At 38.7% G+C, this 25,485-nt stretch overlaps 1 protein-coding gene across 1 annotated transcript in view; it reads left to right on the forward strand.

The window, feature by feature from the left end:
* Nucleotides 1-3,964: 3,964 nt before the first annotated feature.
* CCNB3 (cyclin B3) overlaps nt 3,965-25,485 on the forward strand; it is a 63,747-nt gene continuing 42,226 nt past the window's right edge. Inside the window, exons 1-4 of the mRNA XM_053579775.1 lie at nt 3,965-4,137; nt 4,376-4,508; nt 7,209-7,295; nt 13,881-14,008. Coding sequence (XP_053435750.1) covers nt 4,413-4,508; nt 7,209-7,295; nt 13,881-14,008 — 311 coding nt within the window. The 5' untranslated portion in view covers nt 3,965-4,137; nt 4,376-4,412. The remainder of the gene's footprint in view (nt 4,138-4,375; nt 4,509-7,208; nt 7,296-13,880; nt 14,009-25,485) is intronic.

Consider the following 25,485-nt stretch of genomic DNA (forward strand, 5'->3'; position numbering starts at 1 on the left):
GTTAGCCCAGTTGGGTTCAACCAATTGTACTCAAAGCCACGCCCCAACGGGAAGTTCATTAAAGCGGAGTTAAATTTAAAAATACCAAGCCCCGCCCCTCATTGCTAAGCCGGCGTACAGCAGAGTTCTGCATGCTGATTGGTTCTCTGCTGGCCAATCACTACTGTGCTTCCTCAGGGCTGCGGTTTTCAAAATCCCCAACTGAACCGGTTGGATGGTGTGTAGGCTAGGTTGGGACGGACTTGGGCTGCTGCAGCAAGGAACTCAGTTAACATCCCTGGCCACTTCTGGCCTAGGGGTGCGTCCATGGTCTTTCCTGTTTGTCCTCAATCTCGGTGTGAGGTAGGCGCCTTTGGGCTTGTACTGTCGGTTCTAGTGTCCGGCTCTGTCGCCTGCCGGGCGGTCCTTGGGCTTCGGTCCAGCCTCTTGTTACACGCTGTCTCCTCTTGCCGGAATGCGCGGCGTTCCTGCCACTAAATCTTATCTCGTACTCCTGTCAGTCAGAACTCTGCGGAGAGAGTCCTGTGCAAGCTTGGGAAGGGAGTGTGTGTTAGAGGGTGAGATGGCAAAGCAAACAAGACTAGATCCCAGCATTTAAATGGCGCGACTAGTACACGTGACTGGATCAGAGCACTTTTATAAAACGTCTTTTCACAAGTGAAAATGTGCAGGATTAATTTAATCTGCAAGTGCTGAGAGACCAGAAATATTTAAGTTGTAGAATGCTACTTGCAGGATGTCTTTTGAATTACAGCTTGAAGGAGATGAAGAGAGGATGGACACGTGTGTACCCCTCCTCCACTGTTACACCTTTTATCTCCTGTGGCTCTCTTCTATTCCTGCCTTCGACCTCCTTGAGCTCTGGCTTTTCTACCACCCTCTGCTATGGTCCATTTAGAATTCTAGGAGGTCAGAGGACAAAGAGACCCTAGAACAGTGGTTCTCAACCTTCCTAATGCCGCGACCCTTTAATACAGTTCCTCATGTTGTGGTGACCCCCAACCATAAAATTATTTTCGTTGCTATAGACCACAACATGAGGAACTGTATTAAAGGGTTGCGGCATTAGGAAGGTTGAGAACCACTGCCCTAAGAACCTAGAACAATGGCTCCTAAGCACTAAAGAGCATATAGATCACCTGAAGATACTGTTGATTTTCCGATTTCAATTTGATAGACTTAGTTTGGGGCCTGAGATTTTAAAATGCTAACAAGCTTCCAGGTGATGCTAATGTTGCTTGTCCATTGACCACACTAAAGCTCCTAGGCATCTTTCCCAGCCCAGTGCTGCTTTATTGTCACCATGCTGTGTTTTCTTCCCAGCGCAATGCTGTTTGTAACTTGCCTTTATATATAAAAATGAAATTGCTACTCCTTACTGTATGTACACTGTTTTAATTAACTTAGCCTTGCTGTTTCTGTGTGGGTTTCAACACCAGCCCTGGGATGCCCAATGGTGTCTGTAACACTTACCAGTGTATATGTAGGGGAAATGGAAAGTCTGAAAAGGGGAAAGGATTCTAATTTTTTTGTCCAAGTAAGGCTCAGCTTTCTGCAGGTGGTAGTAGGTGACAGTATTCTGCAGAGAATATCCTTTTATGAAAGGATGTTTTTGGTGGTGTTAATTCTCTCTTCTCTCCTCCCTAGCAACAGCAGCCAGGGAAATTAGTTTATTTATCAGTATGTGTGTGTCCCCCAAAGCAAGAGATTAGTGTGTAGGTTAATGAATGGGATGTGTGACCATTATTTGAATAACCTTATTTTCTTTGAGATTTAGTTAACCTGTAATGTCATCAACTGAGCATTTTCTAGCCTGTGGACACCAGATTTCTTTCTCTTTGAAAGTTAAAGGTTTCAGATCATGTGTCCCTGATCATCTATAAAAAATTGTATAAGGGATGAATAATAGCGGAGTAAGTGGTTTTCATAAAGTGCAGTTAAGGGTGGGTGCATCCAATTTAGCTTTATTGCTGGTTGGCTAAGTTTTGGGGGATGAGATGGAAAATACGTTGGTATTTGAGAGAAGAGAAGGAGAGTAAGACACACCATTTATTATGTGTCTGCTATGGGTCAAGTTTTGCATATAGATAAATTTACATTTGAGTCACACAAATCCTCTGCAGGTAAATGATGTTATAGCTGTTTTGTAAATGAGGAAACGGGCTCAGAGATGCTATGTTGGCTAGTTTAGAAACCCAGTTGCACAGACTCCAAATCCTGTGCTCATTCTAACCTCTTCACATTACGGATTTTCACTGTTTTGGAATATTTTTGAGTGTGATCAGAAAGACTTCATGGTATTTTAAAAAGAGCTGTGAAAGAGCTGAGGGATCTATGCCATGTAAAAGTTTGTCCTGACTAAGTCATTTAGCTCATCTGAGACTATAAAATGGAGAGAATTCTGTCTGCTCTGTTTAGCCTTGAGGTTCAATGTGAGAATAAACTGAAGTAATACATTTGAAGGCACATGCTTATACTGGCTTTTTCTTCACCTATGAAAGGTATAATACTTCTCTATCCAAAGCAAAACCCAAATCAAACTTTCTCCTTTCTTAAACTTTTCCCTCAAGCTGCCTTCTCTGTTTGCTTTCTTACTAGCCTGTCCCTAACCTAGCTTTTCACCTCCATTCTTAACCCTCCCCTGTCCATACCGCAGACAACTGGGATATCCCTGAACTCTTTGTGTTCATGCTTCTGTTTGGCCTCAGGCTTTCTTTCCCTAGAAAGTTCCTTAGTCACCTTGAGAACCTGTTTGCCATGTGAACCCTCATCAAATGTTATTTCCTCTGTAATACCTTGCTCTACCCCCATCCTAGACAAGATTACTGACTTTCTATTGTGTTTCTATAGTACTGTCTTAGTTGGGGTTGCTATAATAAAGTGCCACAGACTGGGTGGCTTAAACAACAGACAGTTCTGGAGGCTGAGAAGTCCAAGATCAAGGCACTGGCAGATTTGGTGTCTGGTGAGAGCCTACTTCCTAGATGGCTATCTTCTTTATCCTCATGTGGCAAAAGGGTAAGAGAGCTCTCTTGGGAAGGTCTCCTTTTTGTAAGGTCTCTACTATCAGATCTAAATATCTCCCAAAGGTCTAATCTCCTAATATCATCACATTGGGGGTTAGAATGTCAACATATGTGCCAGACTATAGTGTCTCTCATACTTTTTGAAGGTTGAGGCAGGAGACTCTCTTGAGGCCAGGAGTTCAAGGCCAGCTCAGGCAAAAATAGAGATCTTGTCTCTAAGGTAGAAAAAAAAATAATGGAAAAATGTAAACATATGAATTTTGGGTGGACAGGCACATTCAGTCCATAACAAGTAATTAGTATCTGCTTTTATTAAATCACCTGTCACATTTTTGTTAACTAGAGTTGTATATGTGAATAATTCTAGGATAGGATCTATGATTTTTATTTATGTCTGCATTGCCTGAACTATCTGGTACATCATGGTAAGTTTGTTGTATTGTCTTTAGTTCTCTCTTAGGGAAACCTGACCTTTGTTAAATGCAGTTGAGCTTAGAAATTAAATATGGGTGGGACTAGAAGGGCAGTTGTATCTAGGTAGAAAGAGTCTTTTATATACCCAAACAATGATTCTTCCTAATTATGTATTTGCTTGACAAATATGTGTATCCTATCTATTGGGGATTCACAAACTTGAAGAACCTTAAGGAATATAAGGTTCCTTATATCCTTACATCCACATTGAAATGGAGCAAAGGTAGTCCCCTTCCAGGTTATTGGGATCAAGTAATAACTGTTAAATTCTTAAGTCAAGTGATTTTTAATACATTACTTCCTTCTACTATTTATCTCATCTTTTGAATTTTTTTCCTACTCAGTGTCTAGAACTGGATTATTTCTTCTGAATGAATGCACCTATTATGCATATATGTATGTATTCTCTTTTTTTTTTTTCTGTAGGGTTGCTGTCCCCAGGAACCTATGCCTTTTAAAGAACATTAACTCTACCATCTAGCCTCCATACTATATGAACTGTCAATTTCTTCATTATTTTCAATGTAAAACTCTCATATAATTTGTCCCCAGTGTCATTAAGCCTAAACTAAGGGCTAAGACACATCCTACTGTCCACGGAGGATAACAGACACTGTGCTGGGCCAGCCTGCAGAGGGTAGGTATACTTATCTCCATTTTACAGTGAGCTAACTAAAGCCAAGGGAGTTTAGGTCACTTGCCCAAAGTTAAATTGTGATACAACCAATATTTGAACCCAGATCTGCCCAACTTAAAAGTCTGTTTTTTCCTAGGGATGCTACAGAGAGACTAGGTTTTCTTAAGAGTTTCCAGATAATTCTATGCTTTTTTTCCCCTGGTAAATAGTGTTTTAAAGAGTCCCTTTCTATTTGTAGCTCTGCCTCGGAAAAGACACTACTGAACCTGTAAGAGATGCCACTGCCGCTACTACCCCGAAGCTCCAAACCTGAGACTAAGAAATCTCCATGCAGCAGAGTTGTGCCCACTGTTCATGAACAGTATGAAAAGGTTAGAGTAAGTTATCTTTCTTAATAGTGTCTTGAGTAGTCTTTTCCTGTGTTGGTTCAGTGCCAATCCTCACCCTTGAATCTCCTGGAATATGTGTGGTTTAATGTGAGAAACTGGGGAGGCATGGTATCCCTTTTATTTTTTTTTTTGCCTTAAAAAATTTTTTTTAGTTCTTTATTAAATCATAACTATATGTTAATGCATTTATGAGGTACAGTGTGTTGATTTGATATATAATGTGGAATGCTTACATCTAACTGATTAACATAACCATATCCTTGCTTACTTATTTGTTGTGGTAAGACATTCATACTGTATTCTTAATAGTTTAGAAATGTATCATTGCATTATGCACATTAGGTTAGGTCCCCTCAAATACTCTCCCTTCTCCCGGCCACCCCTTTACCCTCCTCTTTCCTTCCTCTTCCCTCCTTCTTTTTGGATTATAGTTATGTTTTACGAACTGAAACTTCTCTGAAGAAGACAGACACATGGCCTACAAACACATGAAAAAATGCTCATCATCTTTAATCATCAGAGAAATGCAAATCAAAACCACTTTGAGATATTATCTAACTCCAGTAAGATTAGCCCATGTAACAAAATCCCAAAACTACAGATGTTGGCGTGGATGCAGGGAGAAGGGAACGCTTCCACACTGCTGGCATCTCTTTTAGTTGGAGAATACCAGCAAATTAGAACTTGGGGAGGAAGTGTGGACTTTTTCCCATAAATGCAGTGCTTAAATGAAGGCCATTTCCATAACTCTCAAAACCAAAGAACAGTCAGTCTATATATTCTTACTATTTCTGAGAAGCTAAAAGCACCTTGCTGAGAGGCTATTTGGTATATCCTGGGGAGAGTATGAAGATTATGTCAGCAAATATATTATCATGCTTTTTATAGCTATCACATTTGACAAATGAGTATATTTTTTACTCTACTGTTTTGACTTTATGTGTGGTTTGACACTGTTACTCTAACCTTGGGATGGTCTGTATTTATCATCATACATAATCAGAATTATACTAACACTGATGAATTATAATCAAGAGAGTATTTCCTGGAGCAAACATCATTAGATGAACTTAATTTCCTTGATTGGTTTTCTCTTAGCACAGATTAACATTGTCTAATCATTTTCATTTTTGTTTTACTGAAATGATTTTCATGGAGTAGTCAAATTTTATTCCCATGTAAATTTGTCAAGAAAGATTATATACATTGATTGGGATTTTATCCATATCAAATTTTCTGACTGTGAGTTTCCTTTTGTGGCAGTTATTTTTCCAAACCCAATTTTCTTGGAGCACATTTTGCAAATATAAGTTTTATTGAGTTCAGTTTCAGTTGTAATTTTATTTTTGATTGGTTATTTCTACCAGTAATATATGCACTAAGTTCGAATTAGATAATAGACAGACAGTTTATTTCTTAGGTAATTTATGAGAAAATAATATTTTATTTTTTGCCAATTTTTTCTAGGATTATTTATCATGAACTAGATAAATGATGAATAATTTACTTATTTCTTGGCTTAATTAGAGAACAGAAGTAATTCTTCTCAGTTCTTCTAGGATTTCTCTTTTATGCTGGATTGGTCTATTGTAACATGGATCCAGATCTCTAAATTTGTGATCACTTACTGTGCCATGTACTGTTTATTAATGGAATAAATGGAGAATAGAGCAAATGGTCTGATCCCAGTGTCCTGCTTCACATTATAACAATTCTCTGATATAGGTAGAGCAGGCTTGTTCTCAGAATTTCATAAGGAAAATCTGAGATATAGGAGACTTTCATCAAGTAAAAGCTGTTAGGTTATAGAAGAGCCCTATACTGTGATTTGCCCTAACCTCTAACCCCATAAAGATGGTCATACTCTGGGAATGGGGTAAGGCATGCACAACAGAATACCTAGAAAGAGATTCCTCTCTACTCTGAAATATTCACCCCTCTTCCCTGCCCCTTTCTCTCCCATATATTGAGATTAATCTGGATTATAAAACTTTTTCCTTAAAATACAAAATTTTCCCTGTGAGATTGACAATTTTTTCAGGAGTACATACTTTTAAATAATATTAAATACTATTTCTATCCATTTATAGCTTATACAGACATTAAAACTACATGTTCTCTTATTCGATCCTCAAGGACTCTAAGGAAGGTTGTTATTCCAATTTTACTGGTAAGAAAATTGGGGCTCAGAGATTAAGTGACTTGCCCAAGGTCAACAGCTAGTAGAGAGCTGATCCTGGACCAGTATGTAGCTATGTGTGTTATTATCCTTATAGGAAATGTCTTTGAGAAGCTACTTGAAATCATCTACATTAAAGGAATGACTAAGAGTGGTGGGGGTGGTAGTGGTCTGTCTTGGTTAGGATAACTATAAATATGAGAGAAGGAAGAGGAAAAATAAGCTTTACCAAGCTATAGTTTACTCATTTTGAGAGTTACGCTGAAGGTCATCTTGTCTCCTTACAGATTTATTCCTGTGATCAGTGACTGCCACCTTTAGGGACTCAATAAGCATCTCTGACTTCCAAAATGTCCTTTTGTTGTAGTTTATTGGAGTTTATTATATGCATCCCCGGTTCCTTTGAGATCCTAGAGTTTCCCCTGGACCCTGAAAATAACCCAAAGTCCCTGAAGAGGCCGTTTACAATTGGATATATTCATTTACTTCTTTTACTTTTGTAGAAGGGGAAGAATTACCAAGCAAAGATATCTCCATCTTCACCTCAGGGAGCACTCAAAAAGAGACTGGCTTTTGAAGATCTTACCAATGTGAGTATGCTAGTCCGATCCCCTGCTATGATTTTGTATAGGCTTAGACTACATTTCCACTTTACCAAACCCTGATACTCTCTGGAATATTGAGAACATATTTTATTTGATATCAGTGACCAAATTTCAGAAACTGCAGGGACTCTTCTACTGGAACATACCATGTGGGTCAATTGCTGGAGTTTCCTTGAAGCAGCAGAGTGATTAACAGATAGGAAATTGTAGATTAATTATAAGAACTATTGTATTTAGCTTTAGAGGTGGTTCAGCTGGCTGCCTTGTAGGTAAGTATTTTGGTGGCATCATTGCAGTCTAAGGCAGTGTTTATTTGAGCACTATAGGCATTTTGGGCAGGATAGTTTTTCTATTGTGTGGGACTGACCACAACCAGCATCCTTAGCCCCATCCAGCAGCAGCCCAGGCTTAGTGACAATTAAAAATACTTCCTTATACACAGAACCATCACAGATACCTGATCTTGTTTTCTACTATGAAGATCTATAAACTCAATTTTTTTTTTTTTTTTTTTTTTTGTAGAGACAGAGTCTCACTTTATGGCCCTCAGTAGAGTGCCATGGCATCACACAGCTCACAGCAACCTCCAACTCCTGGGCTTAAGCGATTCTCTTGCCTCAGCCTCCCAAGCAGCTGGGACTACAGGCGCCCGCCACAACGCCCAGCCATTTTTTGGCTGCAGTTTGGCCGGGGCCGGGTTTGAACCCGCCACCCTAGGTATATGGGGCCGGCGCCCTACCGACTGAGCCAAAGGCGCCGCCCTATAAACTCAATTTTTATTAGAATTCTTGAATTTTCTTCTAAGTCACATCCTTCTTACATTATTAAGGTACTAGTAAAAACTAGAATTAATAGAATTGTTGGTAATTGAATATAGAATTAGGCCAAAGGTAATCTTCAGTCTTAGAAAATAACAACTCCATGAGCCCGAAAATAACAACAACTGATGTCTACTAAATGCTTACCATGTTTTAGGCACTTTCTAAACACTTTTTCCTGCATCAACCCAGTTAATCCTCATATAACCCTATGAGATACATACTATAATCGTCTCTACTTTACAGATGAGGATTTTCTCATTTTTGGTTTTGAAGTCTGTTTCATCTAGGTTACAGGGAAGCCTGATGAGCTATTCTTGCTCTTTTCTGGCTACTAGAATACATGTGTCTACTAGATATGTTTTACCCCCTTGGGGAAGATCAGATAAGCATTGGCAAAGTTCTTTCCTTTAGATGCCTGTTTTCTGATTCTTTATGACCGCCTTCTTGCTAGTGCAATCTCTTCCCCATGCAGATTACAGCATGTTGTTAAGTTATATCTTTCTGCTTAACTTCAGACTTACTATTGGTTGGTAGAAAGAGCCACCTCCTACGCACATCTATAAGGCTAGATTCATTTCCTGATTTATTTAACCATGGGTCTAGAAACTTGGTTGAGGTAGCCACAAATCAAGAACAGATGTATCCCATCGTTAGTTGAACTTTCCTTGGCCCTCAGAGTTCCTCATGAGAGAACAGTGACACTGTAAGGTGAGTGTCTTAGTCTATTCAGGCCACTATAATAAAATACTTCACGCTGGGTAACTTATAAAGGACAGAAGTTTATTGTTCACAGTTCTGGAGGCTGCAAAGTCCAAGATCAAAGTGTCAGATTTGTTATCTGGTGAGGTCACATTCCTTATAGATGGTATCTTCTTGGTTTGTCCTCATATGGCAGAAGGGGCAAACAGTATCCCTTGAGCCTCTTTTATAGGGTACCTAATCCCATTCACAAGGGGACACAGATATTCAGACCCTAACATTAAGGCATCATAGCATGTGAGTAACTGACATTCTTACTATGTGTCAGACCTTTCTTTTTCATGAGTTTTATTATACCCTCCAGAAAGAACAGATACAAATAAACTGTAACAATAATAACCTTGTAACTCTTATAGATATCCAGGACCCTAGATTCAACCAAATTCAACATCTGTTCGGGCATATCCTCAGGGGATGGGGTGAGGGTGATGGGGTGGCATTCCTGAGCAGTATCTCTGCTACTAACTTTCCAACAGCTCAGAAAGCCCATTTCTCTTTTGCATTCAAGTTCCGAAGATTCACCTTGATCACCTTGACTGGTCTTTGGACTGCTTTCTGGACAAAGTTCCATCATTACTGTGTACCTAAGTCATTCCTAGGGTTGGGCATTTCTGTAGATATCTGAGCTTATCAATTTGACAATTGAGGGCTCCTTTTTCTCTGAAGTTTGGGAATTCCCTATATAATTTGCTTCTTTCTGTCAGTATTACTAGGTTTCTATGTCCCTGTCTCTGTCTTCCTCTCAACATTTGCCACAGTGAAGTCCTGGCCTGCCAAGAAGAACTGCTCTGTTTGGTTTTTGTTGTTGTTGAGAATAAAAAATGTTATTTTGAGTTATTAACTTCCAGGTTTTTGTATGTTTATATAATACTATATATAACATTTGGTGAAAAATTATAAACCTCTGTCATCAAATAGACATGGTTTCAAGTCCCAGTACTGCCATTTTCTAAACTCTTTATTGAGATGTTATTTAAATTATCTAAGCCTCAATTTCCTTTTCCATCAAATGACAGTAATACTAATAGGTAATCCCTAGGTTTGTTTTGAAGATTAAAGAAGATAACATACATATAGCACTGAATGTGGTGGCCATAGCATGCAGTAAGTACATGATAAATGTTGGGTAGTATTTTTTTATTTCAGATTAATATGAGGGTACAAATGTTTAGGTTACATTGTTTTTATTTCTAAGGTAAAGTTTGAGTTATAATTGAGCCCTTCACCCAGGAGGTGTGTTGAACACTCTTACCTTGTGCACATCAAGTGAGAACCTGCCAATCACTGTCCCTCCTCCCCTTTTCCCATTCTTCTCCCTTTCCTCCCACTAGAATATACTTGTGTTTTTCTTTTGTATGGTTGTGTAGTTGTTTGTATATTGGTTTAATGTTAGTATTAAATACTTTGGATGCTTGTTTTTCCATTCTTGTGATACTTTACTAAGAAGAATGTGTTTCAACTCCATCCAGCTAAACACAAAAGACGTAGAGTTTCCATCATTTCTTATAGCTGAATAGTATTCCATAGTGTACATATACCATAGTTTGTTAATCTATTCATGGGTTGAGGGACACTTGGGTTGCTTCCATGTCTTGGCAATTGTGAGGACTGGTCTGTTTTAATTAGTTAATCTGCTGTGAGGTTTTCTTCCCCCCTTCTTTGTCATTTCCAGCCTGGGGAGGACTTTTGATATAAGAGCTGGTGCTAAGCCAAACAAAGAGATAGGGCCTATATCCATGTATATCTATATGGTTTTGTGTAAGTAGGACTTTCATTTCTATTCTCCTATTTCATGATGAAATAATTATGGGGAAGTACAGGTAAAGTTCCCCTTGCTTAGTTCTGAAAATGTCAGTGCTTTGACCTGCACATATGGCAAGTAGAAAGTTTCATCTTGGGGGTTAAGGTCTCCACCTCTCTCCTGCCAACAATGTACCTCTCTTCCCATTCTGAATCTTTATTGCATACATAGGGAGTTTTTAAATTTTAGGTGAAGTTAAAAGGAAAAATGTGCCAAGCTCTTTGAAAAGCAGAGGTGGATGACTTGAAGTCCTAAAAAGAATTGGATTATAATTGCTTATTGTAATCTGATGATACACATGCCAAGACATATTTTTTCTACATGTTTATTTGGAAATAACTTCAAATTTACAAAGTGTTGCAAACATAAACAATAGTGCAAATAACACCCATAAACCGTTACTTAGGTTACTATTATTATCATTTTATCCCACTAGCTTTATCATTCTCTTACATACATCATTGACCTTTATCCCAAAGTACTTCTTTTTTTTTTTTTGTGGTTTTCGGCCGGGGCTGGGTTTGAACCCGCCACCTCCGGCATATGGGACCGGCGCCCTACTCCTTGAGCCACAGGTGCCGCCCTATCCCAAAGTATTTCTATGTGTATTTCCTAAGAATAGGGACATTGTCTTATAGAATCACAGTATACTTATCAACTGTCTAAATTTACATTAATACAGCAGTTTTATGTAATCAGTCATCTATATTCCAATTTTTTCAGTTGATGTTATTACATCCCTGTAGCATTTTTTTTCTTCCCCAATAAAAGATCCAGTCGAGGTTAGTGTATTGCATTTACTTATATTTTTGGCCTCTTAACCTGGGATATTGCCATAACCTTTCTTTTTTTTTATGACATTGCCATTTTTGAAGGATAAATCTCACATAGTTCTCCCTTTTGTAAAACAGAATGGTCCTCATTTTGTGTCTGCCTGATGTTTCCTTGTGATTAGATTGATTTTATACATTCTTGGCTAGATTGCCTAGAATGTATAATGATACCTGTCCACAAGGTATCACATCTAGAGGAACACAATGTTTGTCTGTCCCTTGTTGATATGTTAGTTTTGACTACCTGATCAAGATGGTGCCTGGTTTCTCCACTATACAATCAGTTTATTTTTTTCCCTCTCACAATTAGTAAGAATCCATGGGCAAGCTATATGAACAGGACCTTCTCCTAAGAGGACAGATGAATAGTCAAAAAACACCTGAAAAAAATGTTCATCATCCTTAATCATCAGAGAAATGCAAATCAAAGCTATTTTGAGGTATTACCTAACACCAGTTAGAACAGCCCATGGTATAAGGTCCCAAAGCTGTAGATACTGATCGGGGTGCAGAGGAAGGGATATACTTATGTACTCTTGGTAGGATTGCAAACTAGTACAGATTTTTGGAAACAAGTATGGAGAATCCATAATGAAATACTCTTAAGAACCTAAAAATAGCCTGCTCTTCATCAAAATATCTCCTAGATTTAACATTCATTTATGATTTATGCCTTAATCTTTATGATGTTTTTTCTAACTCTAACATTTGCTTCCTATTTACTAGTCTTCACTGGGCATTCTTTATAAGCCTAATCCTGCCCTTCTCCCCTATTTATTATTGGCCTGGACTCATAAATTCTTTTTAAGTGGTTTGTTGTTCATTATTATACTTTATTTTGGTGCTCAAATTGTCCCATATTTGGCCAGTTAGGGACCCCTTCAGTCTGGCTACTGTGTCCTTGTAACATGCCCTCATAATTGTTTTGAGCATTTTCTTTCTATCATGAAAAGATGTTCCAGATTCATCTTATGCCTGCTCTGTACCACCCCTGGAGTTAAGTATTTCTCCAAAGAGTTCTGGTTTCTTTTGGTGGGGAATGGTATTAGAAACCAATATTCTCAGTGCTAAGTGTGCTACTGGGATGCCTGTTTTTTCTCCCCTTTCAGCAGAGAGAACTAGGAAATAAGTATCTGTAGCTATATACACAAACATATACACACATAGGTATAAACACATATACCTATACATCCATATATCTATTTACAGATATATGGATAAACATATATCTATTACATCTATATCTATTTATACATAGATATAAATCCGTATACCTATACATCCAGCTATATATCCCTATACATCCACATGCCTATTTAAGAAATCATGAATTCTCACAGTTTCAATTCCAACACACAAGATTCTTTCTTGCAGTTTCCGATTTTTATTTTCATGTTCCTCCTCCTACAATGAGAGCCCTGGTACCCAAGAACATCAACACATTTACTCAATACTGTAGTACATCTAAAAGTATTTAAAACTTTTTTTATCAATACCACTATAATAAAACTACTAAAGTAAAAAGAGTTTTAGATTTTTTTAGGAATATCCACCCCCCCACAAACCCACCCTAATTGAGGATTTATACTTTGTGGCTGAGTGTGTATAGTCAAATACTATATTTATAAGTTACTTGGATTAGTTGTTTCTTGTCTTCTGTTTTTTTTTTTTTTTCTTTTGAGTAGTTGGGGTATTTATTTGAAATACAATTTGGTTAATTTGTTTCATTTTTAAGGCATAACTTTTAAGTTTATTTTTACTGGCATTATTCACAATCCCACAATCTTTCCTACTGTTTAGTAGTTTTAGTTGGGATTGGAGTTTGTGGTGGAACTCCTCAGAGCCCAGTGTGAAGTAAATACTACTCAATGAAATAAGGTAGATGTATCACAGGTAATATTATGTTAGAAGTCTACCCTGAAAAGCTAGTTGATCTTGGTATACTCAAACAACAGACAGTAATATTGTCTTTTTTCCCATTTGAAAATTTTATGAGGTGAAAGCGAAATGTGATGTTAACAAAGTATCTTTTCAGTTGTTTGACAGCCACTGTGCCTGGCATGGAGACCAGAACTACATCCTATATCCCTTCAAAGCAGTTAGAGCTGCTGTTTAGCCAACACATACCAGTACTGATGCATTGCTTGTTTGCTGCTAGTATCCACTGTGATCAGTTAGCCCAGTGCCATATTGATTGTGAGATGTTTAGAATGTCACTTCTAGGAACACCCAAACAACCTGTCTGTGTGGGTCAGGACTTTCCTATAAGTGCTACCTATTAGGTAATTTGTGGTTTTCTTCATTTCCCTGCTTCTTTCTCCACCTACTGTTTGTTTTGTTTTGTGTTTTTTTGCAGGCTTCTCAAAGTCAATTTTCCCAGCTCAAGAAGAAAGCCAATAAGGAGTTTGTAAAAGATGTTTTCAAGAAGACAAATAGGAGCACACATGCTCTTGGTTTGGCCAGAAATGAGATGAATCTAAAAGGGTAAGAGGGGACTCAGATGTCATTGTTTAAGGTAAAGGAGAGAGTGTGACATTGTTTTGCCTCTTTTTTTTATCCCCACTGAGAACATGTTTAATAAGCTACAGTAGTGACCACCACATTAACCCTGGGCACTTAGGTGGACCCAGCTATAGTTGCTAAAGTTACAGGGCTCTTTCCATTTTCTTCTGTAGTATTTGTGCATATTGAAGGAGCTGTTGTCATTGGGAAATGTGCTAAAAGACTTTGTGCTTACCTTTTTTCTCAGTCCCTGTTTTAGCTAGTTGTGCTTGGGAATGTGGGGGCAGTTTAACTTTTCAGGAACTCTTCAGCAGCTTGCTAGTCTGCTTTTTCCATTAACAGTGGTTCTCATCCCGTGGGTCGCGACCCCTTTGTAACAATGAAAACACATCCTGCATATCAGATATTTACATTACGATTCATAACAGTAGCAAAATTACAGTTATGAAGTAGCAATGAAAATAATTTTATGGTTGGGGGTCACCACAACATGAGGAACTGTATTAAAGGATTGCAGCATTAGGAGGCATTGGAAGGTTAAGAACCACTGCATTAGAAGTTTTAGGGGAGATTTGTCCCTTGTTACTGGAGAGAAATTACTATCTCCCTAGGCCAAACACATGTGTCTTTCAGCTATTACAGGTAACTGTTCATAGGTTCTGCAAATACAGATGTGCATTCCCATTTGAGATTGGAAAAAGAATTGACCCCTAGGAAAACTTTTACTGAAAGATGACTTAGAAAGTAGGGTGGGACTTTTCTATATTCTCTCCTTGTTTCAGTGGGAATTAACTTCTTCAGGGTCTGACTAATCTGCATTTGAATAAATTAGGTAGATAGATGGTTATAGCAAGGCTAAGCACGGGTTCCAAAGGGTAAGCTAAAAATGTTGGAGAACTCTAAAAAATTAATATGGGAACTCCACAGGATACTTTGCTGATTACTCAGCAGAAAGAAGATTAGCATTTAGCCCTACTTAGTTTCCTGTTGAAATGGAATTCTTGGGGTTTGTATGCATATTTTTGACCTTAATTTCTGCATTATTTTCTTTTCAATTTCTTTAATTCTGAATTTAGCAGGCAAAGCCTCACAAATGCCATAAACATTCATCCCTTCATTCAGGGTTCAATGGAATGGACTCTGATAATAGTATTAGAACTAGTAATAGCTACCATTTATTGAGAGCTGGCTGTAATCACATATATAGTCACTAAGTCTTTTTTGTGACAGTTTTATTGAGATATAATTCAATTTTAAAACACTTGCATCAACCCCAAAAGAAACCCTATACCTTTAGCCGTCATTTCAGTTCTCCCAGTCCTAATCAGCTCTAGGCAACCACTAATCTACTTTCTGTCTCTGTATAGATTTCTCTATTCTGGACATTTCATATAAATGGAATTATACAATGTGTAGTCTTTGTGCCTAGCTTCTTTCACTTAGCATAATGTTTTCAAAGTTTATGCATGTCATAGCAGGTATCAGTAATTCATTTCTTTTTATTGCCAAATATTATTCCATTGTATGTATTCAAAACATTTTGTTCATCCATTCATCAGTTAAGGTACATTTGGGTTGTGTGAACAAAGTTCTCTGAAAAGGAATTTGGAGGAAAGAGATTTTCTTCAAGTAACAGTGTGCAAACCAGGGTTACACACACAGCCTTTGGCATAAAATGAAGGCATTTCCTAGAGAACAAAGGGAAGGCTCAGTTTTATAGCAAAAATTCCCGCCCAGGTTCCCATTGTGGCTCATTTGTGCACATGAAGGATTGAAGCTCAGTTCTGATTGGTTAAAGCAGGAGAGCCCTGATTGGTTGAGACAGTTAAGCCCTGATTGGCTAAGAGTCCTAAAGTTAAAATGGCGCAGATTTTCAGTACCTTGTGTGACTTATAGTCACAAAACGGCTGCTTGGCGTTATTTTAAATTTAGGCCCAGTAAACTACTTGGGATACATCTTGAAGGATGTATCCTTCATTTGTTTATAGATGTTGCTATCTTTTGGTTATTGTCAATACTGCTGCTGTGAACATTTCTGTACAAGTTTCTGTTTGAACATGTTTTCAATTCTTTGTTATATCCCTTGGGTTGTGGTTGCTGGTTCATGTGGTAGTTCTGTGTTGAATGTATTGAGGAACTACCAAGCTGTATTCCATGGTGGCTACATTGTTTTACATTCCTACTAGCAATGTATCAAAGTTTTCAATTTTCCACATACATCTTCACCAAATCTTGTTATTTGCTGGAGATATTTTTTGATGTTGAGCATCTTTCATGTGCCAATAGGCTATTTGTATATCTTCTTTGCAGGAATGTCTATTCAAATCTTTTGCCCATTTTTTGTGTTTTTATTTTCTTAAATTTTTAAAAAATGTTATTTTTAATGGACAGTTATGTATATATGTATAATATTTTATATACATAACTATATAATTATATAGTTACTGGACTTTTTATTATTGAGTTGTAAGAATTCTTTATATATTCTAGATACCAGTCCATGATCAGATTTAAGTTGCATATATTTTTATCCATTATGTAGATTGTCTTCTTTGCTGATGATATCCTTTAAAGCACAAAATTTTTAATTTTAACTTTCGTTGGTGGTGTGTGTTAGCAGTCTCCTCATTATTTTGTATGTGAACATCCAGTTTTCCCAGCACTATTTGTTGGGAAGACGAATCTTTCTTCACTTAATTGTCTTGGCACCCTTGTCAAAAATCAGTAGAACATAAATATGTTTTTATTTCTGGACTTGCAGTTGTATTCTATTGATCCGTATATTTGTCATTATATATCATTATGGCCGTATGCACTGTCTTGATTATTGCAGCTTTGTATTAACTTTTTGAAATTGGGAAATATGACTTCTCTAAACATTGTTTTTCTTTTTTTTTTTTTATTAAATCATAGCTGTGTACATTGATATGATCATGGGGCATCATTCACTAGCTTCACAGACCGTTTACCAAGTTTCACATATACCCTTGTAAGATGCACCGCTGGTGTAATCCCACCAATCCCCTTCCCTCCACCCCCCTCCCCCCTCCCTCCCCTCCCTTTCCCCCCTCCCCCTATTCTTAGGTTGTAACTGGGTTATAGCTTTCATGTGAAAACCCTAAATTAGTCTCAAAGTAGGACTGAGTACATTGGGTACATTCTCTTCCATTCTTGAGAAACTTTACTAAGAAGAATATGTTCCAGCTCCATCCATGTAAACATGAAAGAGGTAAAGTCTCCATCTTTCTTTAAGGCTGCATAATATTCCATGGTGTATATATACCACAATTTCTTAATCCATCCGTGGATCGATGGGCACCTGGGCTTCTTCCATGACTTAGCAATTATGAATTGGGCTGCAATAAACATTCTGGTACAAATACCTTTGTTATGACGTGATTTTTGGTCTTCTGGGTATATGCCCAGTAGAGGAATTACAGGATTGAATGGCAGATCTATTTTTAGATCTCTAAGTGTTCTCCATATCTCTTTCCAAAGGAATGTATTAATTTGCATTCCCACCAGCAGTGCAAAAGTGTTCCCTTTTCTCCACATCCGCGCCAACATCTCTGGTCTTGGGATTTTGTGATATAGGCTAGTCTCACTGGAGTTAGATGGTATCTCAAAGTAGTTTTGATTTGCATTTCTCTGATGATTAAAGATGATGAGCATTTTTTCATATGTCTGAAAGCCACACGCCTGTCTTCTTCAGAGAAGTTTCTCTTCAAATCCCTTGCCCAGCCTGCGATGGGATCCCTTGTTCTATTCTTGCTAATGCGTTTGAGTTCTCTGTGGATTCTGGTTATTAAACCTTTGTCGGAGACATGACCTGCAAATATCTTCTCCCATTCTGAGGGCTGTTTGCTTGCTTTATTTACTGTGTTCTTGGCTGTGCAGAAGCTTTTTAGTTTGATCAAGTCCCAGTAGTGTATTTTTGAAGCTGCTTCAATTGCCCGGGGGGTCCTCCTCATAAAATACTCGCCCATCCCGATTTCTTCAAGGATTTTCCCTGCACTCTCCTCCAGTATTTTTATAGTTTCATGTCTTAAGTTTAAATATTTGATCCAGTGAGAGTCTATCTTAGTTAATGGTGAAAGGTGTGGGTCCACTTTCAGTCTTTTACAGGTTGCCAGCCAGTTCACCCAGCACCATTTGTTAAATAGGGAATCTTTTCCCCACTGAATGTTCTTAATTGGCTTGTTAAAGATTAAATAACGTAAGTAGCTGGATTCATCTCTTGATTCTCTGTTCTACTCCAGACATCTACCTCTCTGTTTTTGTGCCAATACCATGCTGTTTTGATCACTATTGGTTTGTAGTATAGTGTGAGGTCTGGTAGCGTGATTCCTCCTGTTTTGTTTTTATTTCTGAGTAATGTCTTGGCTATTCGAGGTTTTTTCTGATTCCATATAAAATGAAGTATTGTTTTTTCCAGATCTTTAAAGTATGACAGTGGAGCTTTAATAGGGATTGCATTGAAATTATATATTGCTTTGGGTAGTATAGACATTTTAACTATGTTGATTCTTCCCAGCCATGAGCATGGTATGTTTTTCCATTTGTTAATATTTTCAGCTATTTCTTTTCTTAGAGTTTCATAGTTCTCTTTATAGAGATCTTTCACGTCCTTTGTTAGATAAATTCCCAAATATTTCATCTTCTTTGGCACTACTGTGAATGGGATAGAGTCCTTAACTGTTTTTTTTTTTTTTTTGTAGAGACAGAGTCTCACTTGATTGCCCTCGGTAGAGTGCCGTGGCGTCACACAGCTCACAGCAACCTCCAACTCCTGGGCTCAGGTGATTCTCTTGCCTCAGCCTCCTGACCAGCCGGGACCACAGGCGCCCGCCACAACGCCCGGCCATTCTTCTGTTGCAGTTTAGCCGGGGCTGGGTCTGAACCTACCACCCTCGGCACGTGGGGCCGGTGCCCTACCCGCTGAGCCACAGGCACCGCCCAGTCCTTAACTGTTTTTTCGACTTGACTGTTGTTGGTATATATAAAGGCTACCGATTTATGAATGTTGATTTTGTAACCTGAGACGCTGCTGTATTCCTTGATCACTTCTAAGAGTTTTGTAGTAGAGTCCCTAGTGTTTTCCAAATATACTATCATATCATCCGTGAAGAGTGAAAGTTTGATCTCTTCTGACCCTATATGGATACCCTTGATCGCCTTTTCTTCCCTAATTGCAGTGGCTAAAACTTCCATTACAATGTTAAAAAGCAATGGAGACAATGGGCAGCCTTGCCTGGTTCCTGATCTGAGTGGAAATGATTCCAATTTAACTCCATTCAATATGATATTCGCTGTGGGTTTGCTGTAGATGGTCTCTTTCAGTTTAAGAAATGTCCCTTCTATACCGATTTTCTTAATTGTTCTGATCATGAAGGGATGCTGGATATTATCAAAAGCTTTTTCTGCATCGATTGAGAGAATCATATGGTCTTTGTTTTTTAATTTATTTATGTGCTGGATTACATTTATAGATTTACATACATTGAACCAGCCTTGAGATCCTGGGATAAAACCGACTTGGTCATGATATATAATTTGTTTGATGTGTTGCTGGATTCTGTTTGTTTGGATCTTGTTGAATATTTTTGCATCTATATTCATGAGTGATATCGGTCTATAATTTTCTTTTCTTGTTGGGTCTTTTCCTGGTTTGGGGATCAGGGTGATGTTTGCTTCATAGAACGTGTTGGGTAATCTTCCTTCTTTTTCTACCTTTTGGTACAGGTTAAGTAATACAGGTACTAATTCCTCTTTAAAGGTTTGGTAGAATTCAGACATGAAACCATCTGGTCCTGGGCTTTTCTTTTTAGGGAGGTTTTGTATGGTTGATTCTATTTCCGAACTTGATGTGGGCCTGTTCAACATTTCCACTTGATTCTGGCTAAGTCTTGGAAGGTGACGTGCTTCCAAGTGTCGGTCAATTTCCTTCTGATTTTCATATTTCTGAGAATAAAGTTTCTTGTAATATTCATTAAGGATTTTTTGGATTTCTGAAGTGTCTGTTGTTATTTGGTCTTTGTTGTTTCTGATTGATGAGATTAGAGATTTTACTCTTTTTTTCCTGATTAGGTTGGCCAAAGGTTTATCTATTTTATTGACCTTTTTGAAAAACCAGCTTTTTGATTTATTGATCTGTTGTATTATTCTTTTGTTTTCAATTTCATTTAATTCTGCTCTAATTTTGGTTATTTCTTTTCTTCTACTGGGTTTGGGGTAGGAATATTCTTCCTTTTCCAGTTGCTTGAGATGTCCCATTAAGTTGTTAACTTCCTCTCTTTCCGTTCTCTTGAGGAAGGCTTGCAGTGCTATAAATTTCCCTCTTAGAACTGCCTTTGCGGTGTCCCATAGGGTCTGATAGTTTGTGTCTTCATTGTCGTTTTGTTCCAGAAAATTGGCGATTTCTTTCTTAATCTCATCTCTGACCCAGCTATCATTCAGCATAAGGTTATTTAGCTTCCATGTTTTTGTATGAGTATGCAGATTCCTGTTGTTACTCAGCTCAAGTTTTATTCCATGGTGGTCCAAGAAGATGCATGGAATAATTTCTATTCCTTTACATTTACTGAGGTTCGACTTGTGACCTAAGATGTGATCGATTTTGGAGTAAGTTCCATGGGCTGATAAGAAGTATGTATATTCAGTTTTGTTGGGATGAAATGTTCTGTAGATGTCTGCTAAATCCAAATGTTGGATGGTTAGGTTTAAATCTAAGATTTCTTTGCTCAGCTTCTTATTGGAGGATCGATCCAACAATGCCAAAGGACTGTTGAAATCTCTGACGATTATGTGGCTGGAGGAAATCAAGTTACTCATGTCTGTTAGAGTTTGTCTTATAAATGGAGGTGCATTGTGGTTGGGTGCATAGATATTAATAATTGAGATCTCATCATAGTGAGTATTACCCTTAACAACTATGAAGTGACCGTTCTTGTCCTTGCTTACTTTTGTTGGTTTAAAGCCTATTGTATCTGCAAATAAAATTGCAACACCTGCTTTTTTCTGATTACCATTTGCCTGAAATATGGACGACCATCCTTTCACCCTGAGTCTGTATTTGTCTTTTAGGTTAAGATGTGACTCTTGTATGCAACAGATATCTGACCTGAGTTTTTATATCTAGTCAGCTAACCTATGCCTCTTTAGAGGACAGTTTAAGCCGTTCACATTAATGGAGAATATTGATAAGTCTGGTGAAGTTTTGGGTATCGAGTTTTTCAAAAGTTCAGTGGGCATTTTTAATCCTTTCGCCAGTGTGGAAATTGGAGTTTGATCCGAAGTTTCTGAGTGAGTTTACTTTCGTGGTATAGGATTGGGTTGGTCATTATGGAGGATAGGTCTGAGAATATCCTGAAGAGCTGGTTTGGTTATAGCAAATTTCTTCAACATATGAATGTCATTAAAGTGTTTAATTTCTCCATTATAAATGAAACTCAGTTTAGCTGGATACAAGATCCTGGGTTGAAAGTTATTTTGCTTTAGGAGATTAAAAGTCGGTGACCACCCTCTTCTGGCTTGAAAATTTCAGCAGAGAGATCTGCAGTCATTCTAATGTTCTTCCCTTTGAAGGTAATGGTTTTCTTTCTCCTGGCAGCTTTGAGGATTTTCTCCTTCATATTAACTTTAGTGAAGTTAATTATGATATGCCTTGGGGATGTCTTATTGGGGTTGAGTCGTGCTGGGGTTCTGAAGCTGTCCGCTAACTGAATTTCAGAATCTCTAGGCATGTCTGGAAAATTCTCTTTCATGATTTCATGCATAAGGGCCTCTGTGCCCAGCGAGGCCACTTCATCTGTTTCTGGAACTCCTATGATTCGGATATTCGCCTTCTTCGAATTATCCCAGAGCTCTCTGAGTGAGTGATCCGTTTTTCTCTCCATTTCTCTTCCTCTTTGAGAGTTTGGGAGCGTTCAAAGGCTTTATCTTCTATGTCAGAAATCCTTTCTTCTGCTTGCTCCATTCTGTTACTGAGGGATTCTACTGTATTTTTCATATCTTTGAGGGCTGCAAATTCTTGCTTCAGTGTGTCTAAGTCTTTGGTGGTTTTGTCTTTAAATTCGTTAAATTCTTGAGACAACTTTTGAATTTCTCCTCGAATTCCTAATTCCACTTTGTTAATCTTGTCTGCAATCCAAATTCTGAATTTGATTTCTGACATCTCAGCCAGTTGTTTATGAATGGGATCTTCAATTGCATCTGCCATATCTTTCCTTGGGGGGGGTCGATCTATTCTGGTTATTCATGTTACCAGAGTTTTTCCACTGATTCCGCCCCATGGTTGTTTTACACACTCTGATTTTTTCCCCTGGGGCTTTGTCGAGGGCCTGTACAGTGTTGTTCCCTTAGAAACTGGGGCCCTGTCTGGTGTGGTGGGGCTAAATGGTTCTGCCTTGTTTTCAGCTGTTTTCTGTTCCACCCTTGTGAAACAGATACTTTGGATTGAAGTCTCAGCTGTGGAGAAATATCAGCAATTAAGTCACCCCGCCCCCCACTGGCAAACAATTGGAAAAGAAAAATCAAACCTTCCTACCACCGTGCACCTAGAGCACCCCCTGATTTGTCCTCAGGTGATTGGTTCAGTTTAAAAATGTCCAAATCAATTGTCTCAGTCTGCACCTGTCTCGGGTGAGAGAATTTAAGAGGTCTCAGGGAACTGGATCACAGGGGTCTGGTGACTACTCTGGTGTGGCTTGCTCCAGTGCTCCGTGGAGTCAGGAGAAGCCACCCAGCCTATAAATCTGTCTGGGAAGGTTGCTGCCTCCTTCCCCACTTTGCACCACTTCACACCCAGTCACTGATAGCCCTGCAGTTGGCTGACCCAGTTGCCTGTAGGGAATCGGTGCTCCAGGAGTTTGTACCTGCCTGAATCACAAGGAAGTCTGCCAGGCCGCTGTGCTCTGCCTCTCTCCAGCAGGAGGAGGTGAGGCCTGACAACCTCGGGCGCTAGATGAAGGTTGAGGGGTTTTCACTCAGGTCCAGTCTCACCCCTGGTTAATGTTACTGACAGAACAGAACAGAACAACTCTGTGTTTCCCCTGCAGAAGAGAAGCTGAATTGAGTTCCAAACAGCTTGTCTTTGCTCTTGTAGTGTCTACTGATGATCCCCTGAGGGCCAGGTGCGTCTTAGGTTTAGTAAAGTGGACCTCTGGGTCAGCCCCGCCCTGGAAGTTTCCCTGGTTTGCAAGTTTATGTTGCCTCAGGCAAACTGAGAGTCTCTGGTTGCGCAGGGAGACAGGGGGTGTGGCTTCAGAATATTCTGTAGTGAGCCGTATTGCTAGCAAAAGAGGGCTGCTGCCTTATGGCTCAGGCAACCGTTGCTCCGGTGTAGCTCCCCTCTGGCCAATCGTCCTCTCTCCGCTCCGTACCCCAGAGTCTGCACCCACAGGCTGCAGCCCTGCACTGTCTACACCCCTCAAGCAATCGCCCAAGAGTCTGGACCGCTGGGGGACAGGTCTCCAGACCTTTGAGCGAGAGCAGAGGGGAGCGCAGGGAGCGCTGGAAGCCTGGGGTTGCGGGCAGAGAACACACACAGCTTTAGAGAGTTTTATGCCTGGCCGTATTATCACCAAAAGACGGCTGTCGCACTGTGCCTCAGGGAACTGCCACTCTGGTGCAGTCCCCTCTCCGCTGACCGACCTGGACTGGCCTCCAGACCCCAGTGTGAGCGAAGGAGAGCGCTGGGAGGTCAGAATTCCAGGTAGAGACCATATACAATTTATACAGTTTTATGCCTGGCAGGAGGACGCCGTGGCACCCTAGTAGGGGAGGTAGGTCCAGTTTTTAGAGGGTCTCTCCTGTGGAGTATAGTGGGAGGACCTTTGAACTCTGCCCGGTTGTTTGTGGGGCACTCTGAGCTGTTCTCATGGGGGAGGGGACTCTCGTCCGCTTGGTGATGGATTTTGTACCTTTTGTTTGTATCCTTGTGGTCGCAGCTCGCCTCAGCGGGGTGACGTGCGTTCTACAACCTTCTCTCTTAGTGCAGCTCAAATCCACCAGGTTACTTGCTGAATTTTTGTCCTTTAACTCTCCTTCTGAACGGGAGCCTCTGTGGAAAGCTGGCTTCAGTCAGCCATCTTGTCTCCTTCAACATTGTTCTTCTTTTTCAGGACTGTTTTGGCTATTCTGGGTTCCTTGAAATTCCACATACATTTTTAAATCTTGTCAATTTCTACAACTAAACCAGCTGGAATTCTTGTAGAAATTGCTTTCAAACTGCAAAATTGAATTGGGAAGTATTGATATCTTAATAATACTAAATCTTCCAATTTATGAACATAAGGCATATTTCCATTTAGGTGTGTTTTATTTCCTTCAACAGTTTTTGCAATTTTCAGAGTGTAAGTTTTGTGTTTGTTTTATTAAATTCATTTTTAAGCATTTTATTCTTGATGCTATTAGAAATGGAATTATTTCCTTGATATTGTTTTCAGATTTCTCATTGTAAGTTCATAAAAACACATTTGATTATTGTGTATTGATCTTTTATTTAATTTTTTTGCCTAGTTTCCCTGGCTAGAATTTATAGTTCAATAAAAGTATAAAGAGTTGGATATGCTTGTCTTCTCCCTTATTAGAGGGGGAAATAGTCTTTTCACTATTAAGTATGATGTTAGTTTTGAGTTTTTCACAGATGCCCTTTATCATGTTGAAGAATCTCCTTTCTGTTCCTAGTTGAGTGCTTTTTATCATGAAAGAGTGTTGATTTTGTCAAATGATTTTCTTGGATCTATTGAGATGATGATGTAGATTTTTTTTTTTATCCCATTAATATGGTAGGGTACATTAATTCAGTTTTTGATGTTAAACTAATCTTGCACTCCTGGGGTGTATCCCACTTGATTATGGTGTATGATCTTTTTATGTGTTGCTAGATTTGGTTTGCTAGTATTTTGTTGCGAACTCTTATGTCTATATTCATAAGAGGTGTTGGTCTGTAGTTTTCTAGTAATGCATGTTTTTGATGTCAGGGTAATAATGGTTTCGTAGAATGGGTTGGAAATGGGTCCAGTTTTTCTTATTTCTTGGGAGAGTCCATGAAAAACTGGTATTAATTATTCTTTAAATGTTTGGTAGAATGAGGCCATTCTACCAATGAGGCCATCTGGGCCTGAACTTTTCTTTATGAGTAGTTTTTCATTATTCAATATATTTTTATACGTCTATTTAGATTTTTTTTTCTTGAATGAGTTTTGGTGGTTTGTATCTTTCTAGAAATCTGTCTATTTAATTTAAATTATCTAATTTATTCAATTATGCAGTTGTTCATGACATTCTTTCAAGTGTTTTTAAGCATCTTAATTTGTTGAATCATCACAATAAGCCTGTGAAGGAAGTATTATTATGATCATAATTTTATAGGTGAAAAACTGAAGCACAGAGTTAACTTTCCTAAGGTAACCCAGCTAGTAAATGGAAGAGCCATAATTTGAATCTAGGCAGTCCAG

Source organism: Nycticebus coucang, chromosome X (assembly GCF_027406575.1).
Source record: "Nycticebus coucang isolate mNycCou1 chromosome X, mNycCou1.pri, whole genome shotgun sequence".
Taxonomy (NCBI): Eukaryota; Metazoa; Chordata; class Mammalia; order Primates; family Lorisidae; genus Nycticebus; species Nycticebus coucang.